This window comes from Bos indicus x Bos taurus, chromosome 16 (assembly GCF_003369695.1).
Source record: "Bos indicus x Bos taurus breed Angus x Brahman F1 hybrid chromosome 16, Bos_hybrid_MaternalHap_v2.0, whole genome shotgun sequence".
NCBI classification, from domain to species: domain Eukaryota; kingdom Metazoa; phylum Chordata; class Mammalia; order Artiodactyla; family Bovidae; genus Bos; species Bos indicus x Bos taurus.
The window spans coordinates 75203339-75225339 of NC_040091.1; the positions used below are offsets into that span (position 1 = coordinate 75203339).

Genomic DNA, 22001 nt, shown 5'->3' on the forward strand with positions numbered 1-22001 from the left:
CATCAATTGATCAATGGTGGTGAAGAAATCAGTGGCGACCAGTGAACTTTACTCCATGGACTTACAATGGGAAGTTAAAGTTGAAAACTTAGCCTGCATTTTAAGCAGCCTGGGTTAATTATTTTGCTTTTCTTACTGTTGCCCTTATTGGTGATCATGTTCTAATTGATCTGTGGCATGAAAACTACTATCCATTAACATGGTTGGGTATTTTTAGTATTATCCTAAGCTATTTTAAATCAATTATAAAGGTTGTTACAAAGGGACTTAGATGTTGTAAATAATTAACTTTTTTCCCATGAGAAGTATTGTGTACTTAATGAGGAGTCCTTAAGTACTTTTGAATGGTGAAAACCTCTATAAAACACACCACAGAAGATGAGGTCAAAAAGCTTGGCTTTGATTATCACATTAATCATCTCAGGAGAACTCCATGCAGAAGGTAAAACTAATTTTTAACATTCTTTATTCTCTCAAAATTATAAATGGAAATTCTAACATTACTTCTCTTGAAATTTGAATATAGTCTTTCATTTTTATGTATCAATATTATAAAAAAGATTCTTATAAGTTGTAATAATATTTAGACAAACTTTTTGCTTTGGGAAAAACTACTAAACTATTCCTAAACTAACATAACTTAGAAATCCAAAACAAGACAAAAAAAAAAAAGAAAACCTTTAGCATCTCTAGTTTTGAGGGCATAAGAGACCAGGCTATAAATACCTTAAAGGATATTTTAGGCTAAAAGTATCACCATTTGAAGTTGCTGCTGCTGCTGCTAAGTCGCTTCAGTCATGTCCGACTCTGTGCGACCCCACAGATGGCAGTCCACCAGGCTCCCCCGTCCCTGGGATTCTCTAGACAAGAATTCTGGAGTGGGTTGCCATTTCCTTCTCCAATGCATGAAGAGAAAAGTGAAAGTAAGTCGCTAAGTCATGTACAACTCTCAGCGATCTCATGGACTGCAGCCTACCAGGCTCCTCCATCCATGGGATTTTCCAGGCAAGAGTACTGGAGTGGGGTGCCATTGCCTTCTCCCCATTTGAAATTAAGTTAACCTTAATTCTAGTTTTAGACTAGAATCCATTCCTAACACTGCTAAGCTTGTATAATTTTAATTCTCTATCCTTACAGTGAGAGCTTAATGTGGGAAATTTGAAAAAGAACAAACCACAAATCATCAGCAAGATTTTTGATTCTTGATGCCTTGATTTTTATCCTAATTTATTCTTTGGTTGAAAGATACTGGAGGGGGTTGCCATTTCCTCCTTCAGGGGATCTTCCCGACCCAGGGATTGAACCCACATCTCTTGCATCTGCTGCATTGGCAAGTGGATTTTTTTTTTTTTAATCACTGCATCACCTGGGAAGCCCTTGATTGAATATATTAGGTAGTATAAATAATTAGTAGGACCATACGATTGAATAAACAGGACACTTCTGAGAATGAAAGTGGAGTTTAGGAATACTCATGGAGGACAGCAGGGCTTAATCGAGACTGTCCAGAAAACGGTACCTGTGGACTCCCTGTTAGAAATCTTCCTGCCCACACTGCCTCATGTGGTGAGGTGAGTGTGAGTGAGGCGGGCAGTGCACAAGTGTGGGCCCTTTAGGAGGGGTTCACGGTGTTCTCGAGCTGCAGGGATGAGAGACCAGGCAGGTCACTGAGTACCAGCAAGAGGAATAAACAGAGTAGGAAACCACGGCCATAATGCTCTTTTAAAACACCAGAGGGAATTTGTTGACTAAAATAGCCTACAGATTATCTATAACCACTTTTAGTTGAATGCTGCTACTGCTGCTAAGTCGCTTCAGTCATGTCCGACTCTGTGCGACCCCATAGACGGCAGCCCACCAGGCTCCCCCGTCCCTGGGATTCTCCAGGCAAGAACACTGGAGTGGGTTGCCATTTCCTTCTCCAATGCATGAAAGTGAAAAGGGAAAGTGAAGTTGCTCAGTCGTGTCTGACTCTTAGCGACCCCATGGACTGCAGCCTACCAGGCTCCTCCGTCCATGGGATTTTCCAGGCAAGAGTACTGGAGTGGGGTGCCATTGAATAGCTTACTACAAATTTTCTGCCAAAAGAGGTTTTGCAATTAAAAGTATGAAATAGAATTCATCTGATTTGATGCATTTAATTCTACAATAAGATAATTTATATGAATAGTTTCCTTTTATTTTTCTGTCTCATTAGGGAAAAAACAGCTGATATAATTGTCTATTAGCAGTACCGTGAGACATTGCAATATTCTAGCTAATTATGTAATTACTGTGTGGTTATAATCTTCTTTCACACAAAGAAATGTCAGCTGTGTTCTGTTTCTCTTAGAACATGCTGCTTGACAGAGTTAGGGGGAGCTTCTCTGAGGAAGTGGCCTACTCAGACTAATTCTGATGATTGAGAGTTGGGGTTGCTAGCAGATTAATTCTGATTGAAAAGTATTGTCACAAAAGTACCTTAAAACGTTAAGTAATAGAAAGTAAGTACTGGCTAAAGTGTCTGCAAACACTGAATTTTAAAATGTATTGTCACTTGGTCACACATTGTATGGTTTTAAATGCATTTTTCAGTGTGCAGCTTATTCTTTACTCATTTCAGAGAAGCCCTGTGGTTTTCCTAGTGTGGAGAATGGGAGGATTGCCCAATATTACTATATTTTTGAAAGCTATTACTTTCCAATGAGCATAAACCAAAATCTGTCATTTTCCTGCTTGGTTGGTTATACGACTGCAACTGGAAAACGCGAGGCGCGGACCACGTGTACGGCGGCAGGCTGGTCTCCAGAACCACGGTGCTTCAGTAAGTCAGTGGTGGGGCCGCTCTCACGTGATAACTCACAAACAGCTTAGCTGGTAAAACTAGGGGCCCCAGAGGGCAGGTGTCTGAACCTTTCGGTAGGTAAGGACAAAATTATCGGCCCTCGGTCTTTTTTACAAAATGAAAGCATATTCTGAAATTCTATAAATCATGTTTTTCATTAACATGTTGTCTTCCTTATCTTTCTAAAAGCAGTGTTATTTTTGGCAGTGCGGGGTCTTCGTTGCTGCCTGGGCTTTCTCTAGCTGCCGTGAGTAGGAGCTACTCTGTAGCTGTGGTGCGTGGCATTCTTATCGAGGGGGCCTCCCTTGTTTCAGAGCGTGAGCTCTAGGCACACAGGCATCCGTAGTCGTGGCACGTGGGCTCAGCTGTTGAGGCTCCTGGGCTCTAGACCACAGGCTCAAGTGGTGGCTCATGGGCTTAGTTGCTCCTCGGCGTGTGGGATCTTCCCAGATCAGGGATCAAACCCATGTCTCTTGCACAGGCAGCTGAATTCTTTACAGCTAGGCCACCAGGGAAGCCCCCTTATCTGTTCTTAATAATACTCTAGGAAGAGAATAAGGGCAATTATTTAAATTGTTATCATCACATGGCAAGGAACAGACACACCATCTAGTTACTTTGAGGAATGAGGGACTTATACAGAGAATTTTGCGGGAGCCAGAAAAATATCTGATGCTGGCCTCAGGGAGTATAAGGTTGTTACTCTAGTATTTTATCATTTGCAAGACTCCCCTCTCCTTTGTATGACTTCTCCTTGCATAATATCCGTTGAACAATCTGTTTTTCTGAATTTTTGAGTTCACATTCGTGGAAAGGAAATCTGATTGGCAGAACCCAATATTTCATGTCAGGCTACACTAGAAACACCAGAGATTATCAGCTGGTTTCCAGGGGGTCAGGTGACCTCTCTCTGTTGACACAGTTCCCAAGCTCTGTTTTGCAGAGTAAGGGGCTTTGGTTGAGTCAGTTTCATTTAGATGTTTATTTATAGTGGTTGATATGTCCAGTAAACATACCCATGTGGGATAATTATCCGTTCCATGACTTGTGGACAGACCACCAATTTAAGCATTACACTTTTTAGTGTTAACACAGATCATAGATTAACTGCAATAAATGAACCTCATTCATAACTAGAGGATACAAGTAAATTAAACATCTGAGATGAGATGTTGTGAGAGCAGTGAAGTAGGAGCTGGAAGAGGATGAAGAGGGTCAGTACTGCAGGGTCAGGGTTGAGACACACCCTCTGCAGCCAGACTGCTCTGGTGGATCCGGCTCTACCACTGGGAAGTGGCTTAAACATTCTGGGCCGGACTTTCTCATCTATAAAATGGAAATCACGCAACTTCAGCGAGATAATCTGTATAGAGTGCTTCCACACAGAAAGTATGACATACCTAAACAATACTAACCTTGGACAAATCTCTTTCACCTTTCTGAATTGGTTTATTATAAGGGTCCATTAATCATGCTCAAAAACTGATTGAACTGCATTCAATGCTAAGATAAATGTCCTATTCAACGTATCACTGTCCCAAGTATTTACTAAAAATTAGCTCTGTGAACTCGATACTTCGAGACTCAGTCACAGTCTACATAGACTGACTAAGGAGTCTTACTGTGCTCGTAGGCAATCAGAGGCTGAAAAAATAGATGAACACAATTTTCACAATAAATTGTCTGCAGGATTATATAAGGATTCATAGAGTAGGTACATGTGCTTTAGCTACATGATGTTAAAAATTATCAAATGCAGTGGACTCAAAAGTATTAGGAAGTAAACCTAAAAGAAAATCCTTCTATTTCCCATTAATGATAATTAAAAGCAGATCTCTGGATATATTTTCTAAAGTAGATGAGGTAGGGGTGGGGATGATTGTGAAAATCAAAGTCAGTGCATACCAAGAATTTCAGTATCAAACTGAATCAGGTTTTAAAGAGATACTTCCAAAATTAAATTAAATCAAGGAATTGTGAATTCCTTAACATTCACAAAAAAGGTGAATTTTTTTTCTCCTTAAAACTCCAAGAATAACATTAAACTTTTGCATTGTTAGTTTTACAACTTTTTGAAAAATAAAGCTTAATTTCATCAGTTTAGAAAAGAAATATTTTTCTCCCCACAGAAAAGTGCCCTAAGCCTGACTTGAAGAATGGTTACATCTTTGATTCAAAATTATCTTACAAAATACAAGAGAACATGCGCTATCGTTGCACATCAGGATACAAAACCATGGCAGGGCAGGATGAAGAAGTGGTTCAATGCCTTGCTGATGGGTGGTCTCCCCAGCCAACCTGTAGCAAAGAACATGGTACGTGTTTAAGAATCATCTCCTAAAACCTGAAGACAAGAGCTTGGGAATTTAGTCAGTTTAGTGCTTTCTTATAGTGACAAGTATTTTTATTGAAATACAGTTTATTTTCCAGTATATCTGCCAATGTGGGAAGTTATTATGTTGTTTCCTTCAAATGTTGGGTGTTTCCTTCATCCAAGGGACCCCATCTTCCACAGCACACTGACTCCAGGAATTCCTACTTTCTGCTAGTAAAAAAAAAAGAATTTATGTAAGATAAAAGGAAAGAACCTTAATGAACCTGCTTTTTGAAACATATATAAATGATTTCCTTCATTAGACAAGAATTTGAAATAATGCACATTACTTTATTCTGAAAGCCAATATCAGATAAACTGAAAGCAATCATTTGAATACATGTGTGTGTATATATATATATGTGTATATATATATATATATATATATGAAGAGAGAAATGCTGGACTGGATGAAGCATAAGCTGGAATCAAGATTGCCGGGAGAAATATCAATCACCTCAGATATGCAGATGACACCACCCTTATGGCAGAAAGTGAAGAGGAACTAAAAAGCCTCTTGATGAAAGTGAAAGAGGAGAGTGAAAAAGTTGGCTTAAAGCTCAACATTCAGAAAACTAAGATCATGGCATCTGGTCCCATCACATCATGGCAAATAGATGGGGAAACAGTGGAAACAGTGGCTGACTTTATTTTTTGGGCTCGAAAATCACTGCAGATGGTGACTGCAAGTCATGAAATTAAAAGACACTTGTTCCTTGGAAGAAAAGCTATGACCAACCTAGACAGCATATTAAAAAGCAGAGACGTCACTTTGCCAACAAAGGTCCATCTAGTCAAAACTACGGTTTTTCCAGTAGTCATGTATGGATGTGAGAGTTGGACCATAAGAAACCTGAGCGCCAAAGAATTGATGCTTTTGAACTGTGGTGTTGGAGAAGACTCTTGAGAGTCCCTTGGACTGAAAGAAGATCCAACCAGTACATTCTAAAGGAAATCAGTCCTGAATATTCATTGGAAGGACTGATGCTGAAGCTGAAACTCTAATCCTTTGGCCACCTAATGCGAAGAACTGACTCCTTTGAAATGATACTGATGCTGGGAAAGATTGAAGGCAGGAGGAGAAGGGGACGACAGAGGATGAGATGGTTGGATGGCATCACCGACTCAATGAACATGACTTTGAGTAACCTCTGGGAGTTGGTAATGGACAGGGATGCCTGGGATGCTGCAGTCCATGGGGTCACAAAGAGTCGGGCACAATTGAACGACTGAACTGAACTGAACTGAACTGATGTATCTATCTATCTCTCTATATATATACATGTAGTTAGTGTGGTGTTAGCTATTTAAATTATACAAACTTGCAGATGGGACATCATCAAAAACTTGTTAATGCACAAGCCTTCTGTTGAATTGTGGCCTTTGGCCAAATACTCCAGAGTAGAGTTGGAAGGATGGAAGACCAGTAGGGTTAGGACACAGAGTGCATGAAAAAAGGAACTGAAGAGACAAAGACAAACTTTGATTATTTTTCAGTTTTGCTGAGAGTTGATTCTGTCATATGTTTGTTAAGATTCAAAGTAAATAAAAGTTGAAAATTTTTTGAGATTTCCTTTTAATATTCTATATTCAGGGATGAAGTCCATAAAACAAATGACTTTAATTTTTTTTTTTAGAAACATGTTTGGCTCCTGAATTGCATCATGGAAATTATTTCACAACACAGAAAACATTCAAAGTGAAGGACAGAGTACGATACGAGTGTGCCTCTGGGTACCACACAGCTTCTGGGAAGAGCACAGAGGAGGCGGAGTGCCACCCGTACGGATGGGCCCTCACCCCACAATGTACCAGTATGTTCTCCCTTTGAAGACAGCTGCTTTCACTCTGAAAAAGTCCCTCCCAGAGATGGGTGCAAGTTGTTAGGCTAATTATGTTCCTTTTTCCATAATTTTGCTTTTTTTGCTTCTGATTTTAATGATGTTGACAGTAGGCTTTCCTCATTTCAAGCTCTCAAAGAAGAAAGAATCCTTTTAGCTCACATACTTGAAATGAGTTTATTGATATTTAATAAATGTATAAATTGACCAGCTTTGCTGTGGATAATAGCAAAGTTGCTGAATTCGAATTCAGATGTGGCATGTAAGTAGTAAGTGGATTTTGTTCTAGCAGGAAAAATAACACGTCTTTGTTTTTTATTTGTTCTTTCATTTTTAGAATTAAAATGCTCTTCTTTAAGAGTAATTGAAAATGGTTATTTTCATCCTGTAAAGCAAACCTATGAAGAAGGCGATGTAGTTCAGTTTTTCTGTCATAAAAATTATTATCTAAGTGGCTCTGACTTAATTCAGTGCTATAACTTTGGTTGGTACCCAGAATCTCCTGTCTGTGAAGGTAACTTTTAAAATTTCATTCACAAATAAAATATTATATCTGAATCAGCTTTAATTTCTATAAAAATGTCTCTAATGATATGTAAGAACTCTTCTAATTTCTATTTTTTAAAATAAATATTGTCTTTTAAATTACTGCTATTTTCAGCAATCTTTAATACATTTAATCTGAGTATATAATTAATATGCTTAATTTTTATGTTAGTCTGTAGAGTGGATATAGCTTTTAAATATATTGTTAAAATCTGTAATAAATTGTAAATCTTTTATTGTAATGAATCCTTTTTCTTATTGGGAATTAACTAGATCCATTGTGCCAGGTGGCAGCCTTGTAAAGGTACTTTCTTATTACTGGGCCATATATTCCCTGATGTGAAAACACAGACTTCAAAATAGTGGGACAAAGTGCAGAAAAAGCAGCACAAAGTTACCAAGAGTGAAAAAGAAAAACTGAAGTCATGCTGTAAGAGCTGCCCTCACATGGGTCATCTATGGTTTCATTTGTATCACTGGCTGTGTTCTGGCAGGTGGGATGATTACCTGTTGCTGCTGCTAAGTTGCTTCAGTTGTATCCGACTCTGTGCGACCCCATAGATGGCAGCCCACCAGGCTCCCCCATTCCTGGGATCCTCCAGGCAAGAATACTGGAATGGGTTGCCATTTCCTTCTCCAATGCATGAAAGTGAAAAGTGAAAGTGAAGTCCCTCAGTCGTGTCCAACTCCTAGCAACCCCATGGACTGCAGCCCACCAGGCTCCTCTGTCCATGGGATTTTCCAGGCAAGAGTACTGGAGTGGGGTGCCATTGTTAGGAGACAGCAATTCAATAGTCATGTAATCACACTGCAGTGTTCCATGAAGAAAGTTCTGGTCTAGCAGAAGAAAGAGATACAAGAGAGTAATTGATACAGTGTGAAAAGTGGTATCATTAAGTCAGGTATAAGGTGTTCGAACAAACACTGAAGGTTCTGACTGATGGTGTGGGACCACATGTGCAGAGGTGGTGGATAATGTCTGATCTGGGCCTTAAAAGATAGGTAAGGGGTTGGAGGATTGGGAGGGGTGGGGACATATAAAGGGCTTGATAGTCTCTGTTTTCTCTGTAGTGTAGAAAATACAGCCATTACTAACAGGCAGGAGAAAGGCAGGAAAGGAAAGCTTGGAAGAGAGTAGTGACTCTTTGAAACAGTTGCTGGGAAGAATGAAAGCTGAGTGACCAGGGGTTGTGTAGTGGGATTGCTCCAAACGGCCAGTGTTCTCTAGTTGCACTGAACAATGATTTTAATTTCTTTTATTAAAAACATTCTTTCTAAAATTTTGCAGTGGTGCCTAACAGCCCTGGTCTAACAGTAGAGAGAAAGATTGTTGGCACATTTCCTATAGCATATTATTTCTGAACTTAATGGCAGGGTCTTCCCTGGTGATCCAGTGGTTAAGAATCTGCCTTCCAATGCAGGGGATGTGGGTTCAACCCCTGATCTCAGAACTAAGATCCCACATGCTCTCAGGCAACTAAGCCCACACAGCACAGTTAGAGAGACGCTCAGGTGCCCCAAGGACGAGCCTGAGAGCCGCAGCAATGAAAAGATCCTGCCCACTGCAGCCAAGACCCAGTGCAGCCGAAATAAATAACATTAAAAAAAATAAATGGCAAGCCTACCTACTTATTACTTATTCCACACTCCTCTACCCGCACCAAAAACTGGTCAGATGCCAACGTCCATGTTACTTTTTTCTAGTAAATAGTCTTAGATGTAAGATGGGCAGTGTCGTAATCTGAGTAACGCCTCCCTGCCCCTCCCATCCCCCAAAGATACTCATATCCTATTCCCTGGAACCTGTGAATGTCCCCTTATGGAACAATGGGGAATTTGCAGATGTCATGGAGTTAGGGATCTTGAGATGGGGATAATATCTGGGATTATCCACGTGGGCTTATGTAATTGCAACCGCTATAAGAGGAAGAGTGGGATTTGACTACAGAGGATCAAGTAGGAGATGTGACAGTGGAAGCAAAGGTTGGAGTGGAAAAGGAAGGAGTCAGGAGCCAAGGCTAGCTGGCAGCCCCCAGGCGCTGAAGAGGCAGACAAGCCGTTTCTTCCCTAAAGCCCCTGGAAGAATGCCGCTCTCCCGACACCCAGATCCCAGCCCAGGAAAGCCGATTCTGGACTTGGGTTTCCAGAACCGTAAGAGACTACACATGTAGTATGTCAAGCCACTCCATTGTGGTAATTTCTCCCAGCAGTCATGGAAAATGAATATAGTCAGTATTTTAGAACAGTTAAGAGAAGGAGATTTTAATTCATATAGACACAGGTTCAGGAATGCCAAGATCCACCACTTATTAATAATTTACTTACTTCTTAAGTTTAAGTTCTTCTGTCTATAATATGGGAGATGAAATAGTCCCTACTTAACAAAATTACTTTAAGATTAAAGGAGATAATGAACGTAAAATTCTGGCTCTTTTTTTGTGTTCTATTGCATGAACTTAACAGCTTAAACCCTGGAGATGTAAATGGCAACCCACTCCAGTATTCTTGCCTGGGAATTCCCAAGGACAGAGGAGCCTGGTGGGCTACAGTCCATGGAGTCCCAAAGAGTCAGACATGATTAAGCGACTGAGTAACAGCTTAAGACCACATACAAGTGTGGGTCAGCCATAGCTGTGTGTCCACGTCTGATGAAGCAATAGGCAAGCCGCAGTGTTATCTGAGGCTGGACAGGGGAAGAACCTTGCACTCAAGCTTTCTGTGATTTGCGGCAGGTTTCGGAGCTTGGCGGCTACTGAGCCAAGGGTCTTAGTGCCTGCTGGCTGCCCCCTGGAGGCAGCCCTGTGCCCCTGCCCTGTGGTCCTCCTCCCTCTTTGGAAGCTCACAGACAGGCCGGCTTCTCCTCCAGATCAGTAGGGCACAGAGTCTCTCGGGACCAAGGGCCTCCCACACTGTGCTGCATGAGCGTGTGTGCGTGATCACACCTCCATCCTTGTGGCTGTGTTAAACACAGTCACATCATCACATCATCTCCGCTGTGGTCATCGCTTAGAAGCAAGACCCAGTTCCTGCTCCTGGGGAGGGCATGACTCGAGGAAGTGACTGTCAGGATGTGGGGATCCAGGGGTGACCCCAGTCTGCCTGCCAGACTTCTTAGGGTCCTTGGCACAGCCAATGTGCTTGTGAGATCTTGACTATTATTTCTGGTGGCTATATGACTAAACATCCTGATGTTTTTCCGTAAGGAAGAAGAAATCGGTGTCCTCCTCTCCCTCTGCCTCTGAACTCCAACCTTCAAACATACTCAACCACCTACCGGCACGGAGAAACAGTTCGTATAGAGTGTGCACTTAACTTCGCCATGCAGGGAGCAGAAGAGATACGCTGTGAAAATGGGAAATGGACGGAGCCTCCCAGATGCGTTGGTTAGCAGCACCTCGACTAAGCTTTCCCTGACGAGAAACCTGCGTGTAGAGCTAAATGGTCTCTTCTCTCTCAACTGTCTCCTTTCAGAGGACAAGCAAAGGATGACATGTGAGGCCCCGCCGTCGGTGGAGCATGGCACGACAACCCCGTCCTCTGAGGTTTATCACAGCGGGGATAAGGTGGCCTACGTGTGTGAGAGGGGCTATCACCTCCGTGGACCAGGAGAAATAACGTGCAACCGTGGGAGATGGACCCTTCCCCCTGAGTGTGTCGGTGCGTGTGCTGCGTGTCATATCCAGAGCTAAGCCTAGCATGTAGAATTTTTCATTCTCTTTGTTTAATCCACACGCTTATAGCAATAGTCCGTTGCTTAGAAGAGTTTGAAACGCACAGATACAGCACCTACTCTGCCATTTTTCTGAAGCATATGAAGCTGTCTATAGATTCATATTTTTAATCCAGTATAAAGAATAGGAAAGCAAACAATTTTTGAATGTCCTGATTCTAATATTTTTGCATCTGGCCATTCTGACTCCCCCACCCTCTGAGCCATAAACCTGGCCTTTCATTTAACTCAAGGACATGACCAGGTTACAACTCCGGGAGGCCACCCTTCCCGTCATCCTTATTTCTTGGCCAGGTCCTGGAGAGACCTCCACATATTTACCAAGGATAACTATTGCATCAGAAAAAAGCTGCTAAAGATGCTAGAGAAATTAGAAGAGTAAGAGCAAGACTCTTACTAATAGAAAAATGGAACTTTTCATCCATGGGTTGACTGAGACCTGAGATGAAGAGGGAGGAGAAGGGAAAAATAAAGCAGGATAATGACAAACAACAGTTTTAGAACCGACCATAATCTTTAGGTTAAAGAACACTCTTTACCTTTCCACACATCTTAAGAATATCTATAGCATGATTCCTTTGTAAGCCAGAAAAGTAAAAAAGACCCATACTTGCTCTTCAGCAAAACATTTGCTGTATTGTCTTGCTTAGTAAATTTTAATAATATGTAGCTGAATGATATTTCTCTAATTTCTGATGAATTCAGTAATCAATTGTCCTAAATTACATAGTACAAATATTGAAGGACTATTGTCTGGGCAACTATATTATGCCATTATGTTATTATAAGTTCATGTTAATCTAAAAGTAACCTCTTTTCTTAGAAAATACTGAGAATTGTAACCCTCCACCTGATGTAATAAACGGGGCTATTATTGGTGAATTATTGGCAAGCTACCCAACAGGATCCTCTGTGGAATATAGATGCAATGAATATTACTTATTGAGAGGAGCAAAAATATCTCATTGTGAGCAAGGAAGATGGTCATCACCACCTGTTTGCTTAGGTAAGATAGAGAACACATTGAATTAAAACAGATTTTTCTCCTGCTTTATTGAGATGCAATTGATATATAGTATAGATGTAAGGTGCACTGTGTGATGATTCTATACACAAACACACCATGAAATTATTACCATGACAAAGCTGGCTTACATATCCTTCACCTCGAGTAATTTAGGGGGCTGTTGTCATGATGAGAGCATTTAAGATTCTCTCTTGGCATCTTTTAAGTGTACCAAATAATATTGTTAGCTATAGTCGCCACAGGGCTTCCCAGGTGGCACTAGAGGTAAAGAACCCCCCTGCCAGTGTAGGAGACATAAGAGATGTGGGTTCAATCCCTGGATCGAGAAGATCCCCTGGAGGAGGAGATGGCAGCCCACTCCAGTATCCTTGTCTGGAGAATCCCATGGACAGAGGAGCTCGGCAGGCTACAGTCCATGGGATCGCGAAGAGTCAGACACGACTAAAGCGACTTAGTGCGCATGCACACACAAGCCTGTCCCAACCACCTTACCTAGAAGCGTAACCTCCCTTCCTCCAGCTCTGTGACAGCCCCTCCCCTCCACTCTTCATTCTTCTACTTCACTTATATACGTCTTTTAAAGATGGACAAACAAGATCCATATATTTAGTATATTTATTGTTTACCGTATTGCATTTCTCCCAGTTGGAAGGCAATCTCCATGAAGTCAAGGAGCTTTGTTTTATTTGCTGATGAATATCAAGTGACAGGTGTCCCATAAATATAACACAATAAGTACATTTTCTGTTTGAAGGTTTTTATTTTATAGAAAGGAAATCATGACGAATCTAAGGGTTGCTGGTCCTAAACAATATTTTTAATGTTTCAAATTAAGTGGTTTTAATTTATGGTATCAGTTCAGTTCAGTTTAGTTGCTCAGTCATGTCCAACTCTTTGTGACCCCATGAATCACAGCATGCCAGGCCTCCCGGTCAATCACCAACTCCCAGAGTTCACTCAAACTCATGTCCATTGAGTCAGTGATGCCATCCAGCCATCTCATCCTCTGTCATCCCCTTCTCCTCCTGCCCCCAATCCCTCCCAGCATCAGGGTCTTTTCCAATGAGTCAATTCTTCGCATGAGGTGACCGAAGTACTGGAGTTTCAGCTTTAGCATCATTCCTTCCAATGAACACCCAGGACTGATCTCCTTTAGGATGGACTGGTTGGATCTCCTTGCAGTCTAAGGGACTCTCAAGAGTCTTCTCCAACACCACAGTTCAAAAGCATCAATTCTTCGGCACTCAACTTTCTTTATAGTCCAACTCTCACATCCATACATGACCATTGGAAAAACCATAGCCTTGATTAGATGGACCTTTGTTGGCAAAGTAATATCTCTGCTTTTGAATATGCTACCTAGGTTGGTCATAACTTTTCTTCTAAGGAGTAAGTGTCTTTTAATTTCATGGCTGCAGTCACCATCTGCAGTGATTTTGGAGCCCAAAAAAATAAAGTCTGACACTGTTTCCCCATCTATTTGCCATGAAGTGATGGGACCAGATGCCATGATCTTCATTTTCTGAATGTTGAGCTTTAAGCCAATTTTTTCACTCTCCTCTTTCACTTTCATCAAGAGGCTTTTTAGTTCCTCTTCACTTTCTGCCATAAGAGTGGTGTCATCTGCATATCTGAGGTTATTGATATTTCTCCCAGCAATCTTGATTCCAGCTTGTGCTTCTTCCAGCCCAGCGTTTCTCATGATGTACTCTGCATAGAAGTTAAATAAGCAGGGTGACAATATACAGCCTTGACGAACTCCTTTCCCAATTTGGAACCAGTCTGTTGTTCCATGTCCAGTTCTAACTGTTGCTTCCTAACCTGCATACAGGTTTCTCAAGAGGCAGGTCAGGTGGTCTGGTATTCCCATCTCTTTCAGAATTTTCCACAGTTTATTGTGATCCACACAGTCAAAGGCTTTGGCGTAGTCAATAAAGCAGAAATAGATGTTTTTCTGGAACTCTCTTGCTTTTTCCATGATCCAGCGGATGTTGGCAATTTGATCTCTGGTTCCTCTGCCTTTTCTAAAACCAGCTTGAACATCCGGAAGTTCACGGTTCACGTATTGCTGAAGCCTGGCTTGGAGAATTTTGGGCATTACTTTCCTAGCGTGTGAGATGAGTGCAATTGTGCGGTAGTTTGAGCATTCTTTGGCATTGCCTTTCTTTGCGATTGGGATGAAAACTGCCCTTTTCCAGTCCTGTGGCCACTGCTGAGTTTTCCAAATTTGCTGGCATATTGAGTGCAGCACTTTCACAGCATCATCTTCCAGTACTTGAAATAGCTCAACTGGAATTCCATCACCTCCACTGGCTTTATTTGTAGTGATGCTTCCTAAGGCCCACTTGACTTCACATTCCAGGATGTCTGGCTCTAGGTCAGTGATCACACCATCGTGATTATCTGGATCATGAATATCTTATTTGTACAGTTCTTCTGTGTATTCTTGCCACTTCTTCTTAATATCTTCTGCTTGCTTCTGTTAGGTCCATACCATTTCTGTCCTTTATCGAGCCCATCTTTGCATGAAATGTTCCCTCGGTATCTCTAATTTTCTTGACGAGATCTCTAGTCCTCCCCATTCTGTTGTTTTCCTCTATTTCTTTGCATTGATTGCTGAGGAAGGCTTTCTTATCTCTCCTTGCTAGTCTTTGGAACTCTGCATTCAGATGCTTATATCTTTCCATTTCTCCTTTGCTTTTCACTTATCTTTTTTTCACAGCTATTTGTAAGGCCTCCTCAGACAGCCATTTTGCTTTTTTGCATTTTTTTTCCATGGGGATGGTCTTGATCCCTGTCTCCTGTACAATGTCACGAAGCTCCGTCTATAGTTCATCAGGCACTCTGTCTATCAGATCTAGTCCCTTAAATCTATTCCTCGCTTCCACTGTATAATCATAAGGGATTTGATTTAGGTCATACCTAAATAATCTAGTGGTTTTCCCCACTTTCTTCAATTTAGGCAATAATGAGTTCATGATCTGAGCCACAGTCAGCTCCTGGTCTTGTTTTTGCTGACTGTATAGAGCTTCTCCATCTTTGGCTGCAAAGAATATAATCAATCTGATTTTGCTGTTGACCATCTGGTGATGTCCATGTGTAGAGTCTTCTCTTGTGTTGTTGGAAGAGAGTGTTTGTTATGACCAGTGCGTTCTCTTGGCAAAACTCTATTAGCCTTTGCCCTGCTTCATTCTGTACTCCAAGGCCAAATTTGCCTGTTACCCCAAGTGTTTCTTGACTTCCTCCTTTTGCATTCCAGTCCCCTATAATGAAATGGACAACTTTTTTGGGTGTTAGTTCTACAAGGTCTTGTAGATCTTCAGAGAACCATTCAACCTCAGCTTCTTCAGTGTTACTGGTTGGGGCATAGGCTTGGATTACCGTGATATTGAATGGTTTGCCTTGGAAATGAACAGAGATCATTCTGTCGTTTTTGAGATTGCATCCAAGTATTGCATTTCGGACTCTTTTGTTGACCATAATGGCTACTCCATTTCTTCTAAGGGATTCCTGCCCACAGTAGTAGATATAAGGGTCATCTGAGTTAAATTCACCCATTCCAGTCCATTTTAGTTTGCTGATTCCTAGAATGTCAGAGGTTATATGAAATATATAAATTAACTTGATAGTAATGTAATATATATTTTATTGTCTATGTGAAGAGCTTTAATAATACAAAGTGGTAAATATAAAATACTGCTTTTGATGCCTGTCATAATTTTATTGTAAAAATGTATCATTCTCATACTTGTAAGATGAGAAAAGAATTTAAAACAGTCTTTGTTTTACAGAGCCGTGTACTGTTAACGTGGGTGACATGCGCAGAAATCACGTGGAGCTGAAGTGGAATTATGAGGGAAAGATCTTACATGGAGATTTAATTGATTTTGTATGTAAGCAGGGATATGAGTTGTCTCCATCAACCCCACCCTCTGAATTATCTGTGCAGTGTGATAGAGGAGAAGTGAAATATCCTTCGTGTGTTAGAAAAGGTAAACAACAGTGCTTCCTGACTTCCCTGATGGCCCAGAGGTGAAGGCTCCGTTCATTTCACTGCAGGGGCCTCAGTTTCCGATCCCTGGACCAGGAAAGTTCTGCATGCTGCAGCCAAGAAAGCAAACAAACAGTGCTTCCTGACATTTTCCTAGGTGACCAATATCACAGGTGATCAATATGGTTCAGAGGATAACACCTACCACCCTCATCATCCAATCTATAAAACTGGGAATGAGCTGATCAGTTACCAGTCAGCACATACCCTTAAATAGGATGACGTGAGGACATCTTTTAACTTCATAAGTCAATTTTATAAAAGGAGAAATCATGAGATTTTGAAAATGTCACCAGACTTTCAGAGGATGGATCACTTTCTTGTGGGCAACCAGTAAGCTTGTAAAGCTCACCTCAGGGTGAGCCAGAGAGCATTGTCTCAGAAGAGAACTTGAAGTAGAGGGAGAGAATTTGTGGACTCCTTAGACAGGGGACTGTCACTTTTAATAAGGAAAAAAGGAAGAGAATGCATTCAGAAACATGGCTTCAAGACAGATCTTACACGGTTTCACTTTTGGAAGACAGAAAGGGGAAAAGTAAAATCATGATTGTTATACTTGGCTAGTTTTAAATGTGTATTTAATGCTATGAGATTCTAATTGCAATCATAAATTTTATGTATGACGTGACGGCAGAAAATGCTTTTGATATTTAAAAATTACTTGAGAGTTGTCTTAAAAATGCTTTAATATGAAATATCTTGTTTTATTTCTATAGCAGTTATGAAAGCACTGGCCACCTACTGTAGCAATTCATTGTGGACTTTAATAATTATTTTTGCAGAATCTAAAAGAATGTGTGCATCTCCCCCAGCTATTAAAAACGGAGTTATTAAGAGTTCAACACTCAGCACCTATGAAAACGGTTCTTCGGTGGAATACATATGTTTCAAGCACCATTTCCTCCAAGGGGCTAGGGAGTCCTATTGCTTGGAGGGGGTGTGGACTACACCACCTTCATGTTTGGGTATGTAGTGCTACATGTGTCTCTATTTGTTCAAATTGAGCCAGACTTTCCACATTCTCTTCTCTTTGAGTTGATATAACACCAATATAGGATGAGATGGTTGGATGGCATCACCAACTCAATGGATATGGTTTTGGGTAGACTTTGGCAGTTGGTGATGGACAGGGAGGCCTGGCGTGCTGCTGTTCATGGGGTCGCAAAGAGTCGGACACAGCTGAGCGACTGAACTGAACACTAATATAACACTTAAGTTTGCATTTGTTTTATTTTATTAGTGTGCCTGTTTATTTACTGGTTTCTACTCTTTGCTCTAGATCTGGTTATTGTGTGTGCTTATTCGCTCAGTTGTGTCCAACTCTCTGCAGCCCATGGACTGTAGCCCTGCAGGCCCCCCTGTCCATGAGATTGTCCAGGCAAGAAAACCAGGATAGGTTGCCATTTTCTACTCCAGGGGATCTTCCCGACCCAGGAATCGAACCTGTGTCTCTTGCGTCTCTTGCACTGGCAGGCAGATTCTCTACCACCAGTGCCACCTGAGAAGCCCAGGTGATCCTCTAGATCTTCAATAACGGGAGTCCAGCCCTCCTAACACGGATTTTTTAAGTACAAACCGTGCATCAGGTACGGGGTTAGCAGGACCTACAGGGTGTATAAGCCATGCGGTATGTGTGACCAGGCTAACGGCGGGCATCGTGTTATTGGTGCTCGTAGGGAAATGTGGACAGCAGGAACAAATATAGGAATGGCCTCCTCGATCTAAAAGGTGAAACACGGTCATGCCTCGTTGGCAAGGCATCCTATGGAAGCGACAGTATTTCCCAAGATTCTCAGGAGGAGTAAAATAACATATTTTTAAATAAAAAGAAAAATTTATTTGTGTTTATTTCTGACTTTTATTTATTCTCTTATTATTTCACTGTCTTGGACTTTTGTACAAGGCTGAATAGAAGAAGTGGTGTGTATCCTTGTATTCCAATCTTATAAGTAAATCTTCCAGTATTCTTCTTTAACTACAGCGTTACAAATACTTATAAAAATCAAAGATACAGAAACCACCTATTTCTATTTTGTTAAGAGTTTAGAAAAACCTCGGTGTGTTTAATTTTAGCTGTATCTGTAGAAATAATCATATGTTATTATCTTTACTCTTTCCCCCCTGGAATTACATTGCTTCTTTTTGAAGGTTAAAGCATGTTTGCATTTCTGTAACAAATCTGACATGACTGTGATGAATTATGCTTTTTATATACTGCTGAATTTTATTTGCTAATATTCTACTTATGATTAATGTATCTTTGTCATGTGAGAGATTATGTTTGTTATTTTTGTTTTGGGTTAGTTTCTGCTAACCTCATACAAGCTGAAAAGTATTCCCTCATCAATTCTCTGGATTTTGTCTGAGTGATACTGTTTCTTTCCTAATAATTTTAAGAATTTATCAGAGATATCACCTGAGCCTTGAGGATTTCTTTGAGGAAAGATTTCAATGACAGCTTCAGTTTATTTAATAAATACCAGGTTATTATCTCTTCTCTCAGTTTCAGTAGGAAGTGGTTTGTATTTGTCCACTATACCTAAATTATCAAATGTGTTGACATAATGTTCATAACATCCTTTTACCCTCTTTTTAGTGCTTTAGTGATGTGTCTTCTGTTATTACTGCTATGAAGATGTATCTCTTTCTTGTCATATCTTGCTACAGCTCTATAAATTTTATTAGTCCTTTCAAGAGCCAATATCTTCATTTTTTTGATACTTTCTTCATATGTTGCTGTTTAATTAATTTGTATTTTTGTCTTTATTATTTCCTCTCTTCCACTTTCTTGGATTGAGTCAGTGTCAGGAGTCCAGCTTGTTTCTACCTTTCCATAAAATACTATCTGTCCAGCAATCACTGGTTTGTCCCATGGATGTTTTATTTGCATTTTCTGAAGAAGAAAAAGGAAAAAAAAACTATTTCAATGACTATTACTACTGATCAATATTTTCTAAAAACATCTTTTTTTGCTGTCTTTGAAAACCTTAATGGCATAAAACTCAGTAACTGGTAGGATGTAGCCTTTTTCCAAATTCAAGGCAACAGAGATAAATAACAGACGGCTTTCTGTGAGCTTTAAACATATTTTCTAACTTGATTATTAGTTCCAACTAACTTACTTACTGCTCTAATGCCTGGGATTCTAAGCTCATTATGAGAAAACAATACAATGGCTAATACTGAAAGGCATCAAGATAGTTTTTGTTTTTTTTTTCAGAGCCTTGCACATTATCTTTTGATACAATGGAAAATAACAATTTACTTCTGAAATGGAATTTTGACAATAGACCATATATTTTCCATGGCGAGTATGTTGAATTTCTTTGTAAGGGAGATACTTACATAGCTGGGTTTCCGGATCCTGTATCTGAATCCCGAGTGCAGTGTGACAGAGGACAATTAAATTACCCAAGATGTGTTCAAAGAGAAAGGTAAGAAGGAGTTTGTGCTTCCAACTATTTTTTTTTTCTATTCAGATTGTTATTCATGAGATTCATTATGCTATAAATTTCAGACATATTAGGTTCTGCAACACTCCTACTTTATGGTCATTTAGAGGGGGAAAATGTTTATATTTTTTTAAAGCAAGCAAACTTCAAGAAGCATTAACTAATTCAACAAGCTTTCTGGGTGGTCTAAGATCAAAGTCCCATTTGCGATTTGGTACTTGTGACTCTTTGGCAATTGGATAAATATATCAATTTATATGAGTCACATCTAAATGTGGAAAAATTAACCTATATGTTCTGAAATAAGAGAAATCACATTTTCTACCATTTTCCATAGAAGTGCATGTATAAGCAACAGTGATGGGAAGCACAGCCGGATGAACTTTCTCCTGAGGGAAAGCATGTTAATAACAATGATGAGTCTGTGGCATTTATTTTCAGGAATACATTTCTATATAAGAATTTGGAAGTTTTTTCTGAAGTGCTGTTACATAGCAATTTTAAAATATATTTTCTACTACTTGATCAATGGAAAACAATCCCATTCTTTTTTTTTTTTTCAGAAAAAAATGTTAAAATAATGCAATAAAATAATAGAATTAATTTTATCAGGTCAAAATATTGCCCCCTTTGAAGATACATTGTAAAATGGGAATTATACTCTATAACTAAGAATATTTTAAAATTACTTAATGGCCAAGTACATGTGGTACTCTTCTAGTGATTATAATGAGCTATATGAACTACATAAGAAGCATTCACAAGACACATAGGTGTAAAACTTTTTTTTATTTTTTATTGCAGTGAAAATCAGAGTTGAAAAATTTATGTGCTAGTTAAATATTTCATTACATCTTGCATTTCCCATTTCTAAGACAAAAAAGAATATGCAACTTGGAAAAATTGCAGAAAATGGTGTTAGTGTAGTTAATGACATTGAGTATTTAAAAAGAAATTGGTGGTATAATTTATCAAGGATGGTTACTTGCTTTTATCAGTATCTCATTAAAACAAGGACCAATTGTATGAAATAGTGAATGGTTAAGATTGTAATAAATACTTGACCAGAAATGATGCTTATTTCAACTCCTTCCCCTTTTTCTCTTTTTTCATTCTTATCAAGGATGTTGTCTTATCAAGAACCCTTAAGGACATAAAAATGAATGGCATAAGATGAACAGCATTTGACACACTATAAAGTGTTCTATAAAGCATAATTGTTAGAAGAAAACTGTTGGATAAAAACCTCTAAGTTTTTACTTGCATGAAGATTTGACTCTAAACTGTTTACCCAGGATATTTTCTATAAATAAAAGCCAGATATATTGTTTTATTTCTAGTTTGGTTGACTTGCCGTGTGACTTCATCTTTGCTGAATGTCTTCCATCTGTTAAAAAATCGATCTACACATCAAAATATTTCTGGTTCCTAAAGCCCATTCACTGGGCTATACTATCCTCAATATATGTTCAGGAATTCACATTTGTCTTTGTAATCTTTGTTAATATTAGTGTTTTCTGTAACTTTTAGTTCAATATTTATGTCAGTACAAAAGAACCAACCTCACTAGAGCTGAGAAACTATACATTATGTTAGAGGATTTACGTTATCAAATGCAGATGAGACTACCCTTCAGACTTTCGAAGGATAAAGAACTTTTAAAATTAACTGTATTATTAACAACAAGGTTAGTAATCAAATTGTGAGTTAGTGAACCATCCACCTGTTCAGATGTTGCCCACAGAACACAGTTACGAAAAGAACACTTGCTATTTTTATATTACACACTTTTAGTTATTTTCTAGATCAGGTCATTATTGGAATCTTGCAGATTAGAAAACCTGAGGTCAATGAGACCTACAAGATAGGCAGGTCACACACCAAAAGACACTGTGTCAGTAACACTAGGATCTATTGGAGTCCTGAAACACCACATGGTCACTTTTCAGTATGAAGGAATGAAGCTGTGGTTGGACTTAACTTTGTGGACTAAACACAGATTCATTTGATGTTGAACCATATATATTTCAGTCAAATTTCAATTTTATAAGATCCACTCTGAAAAACTACTCTTGGAGATGAATGGAAATAATGAATATGGCCTCGAGGAAGGATAGTTCTAAAACACACCTGGTTTGTTGTTGTGGTTGTTAAGT

General features: G+C 39.6%; 1 protein-coding gene across 1 annotated transcript; it reads left to right on the forward strand.

Moving 5' to 3' along the window:
* The first annotated feature begins 333 nt into the window (after window positions 1-333).
* F13B (coagulation factor XIII B chain) lies at window positions 334-21184 on the forward strand. Its single transcript, XM_027565762.1, has 12 exons — window positions 334-442; window positions 2603-2803; window positions 4954-5139; window positions 6836-7012; window positions 7377-7553; window positions 10789-10968; window positions 11057-11242; window positions 12139-12321; window positions 16134-16334; window positions 17176-17358; window positions 19614-19827; window positions 20969-21184. The coding sequence occupies exons 1-12, from the start codon at window positions 379-381 to the stop codon at window positions 21000-21002; spliced, it is 1986 nt and encodes a 661-aa protein (XP_027421563.1). The 5' UTR covers window positions 334-378; the 3' UTR covers window positions 21003-21184.
* The last annotated feature ends 817 nt before the right edge of the window (window positions 21185-22001 follow it).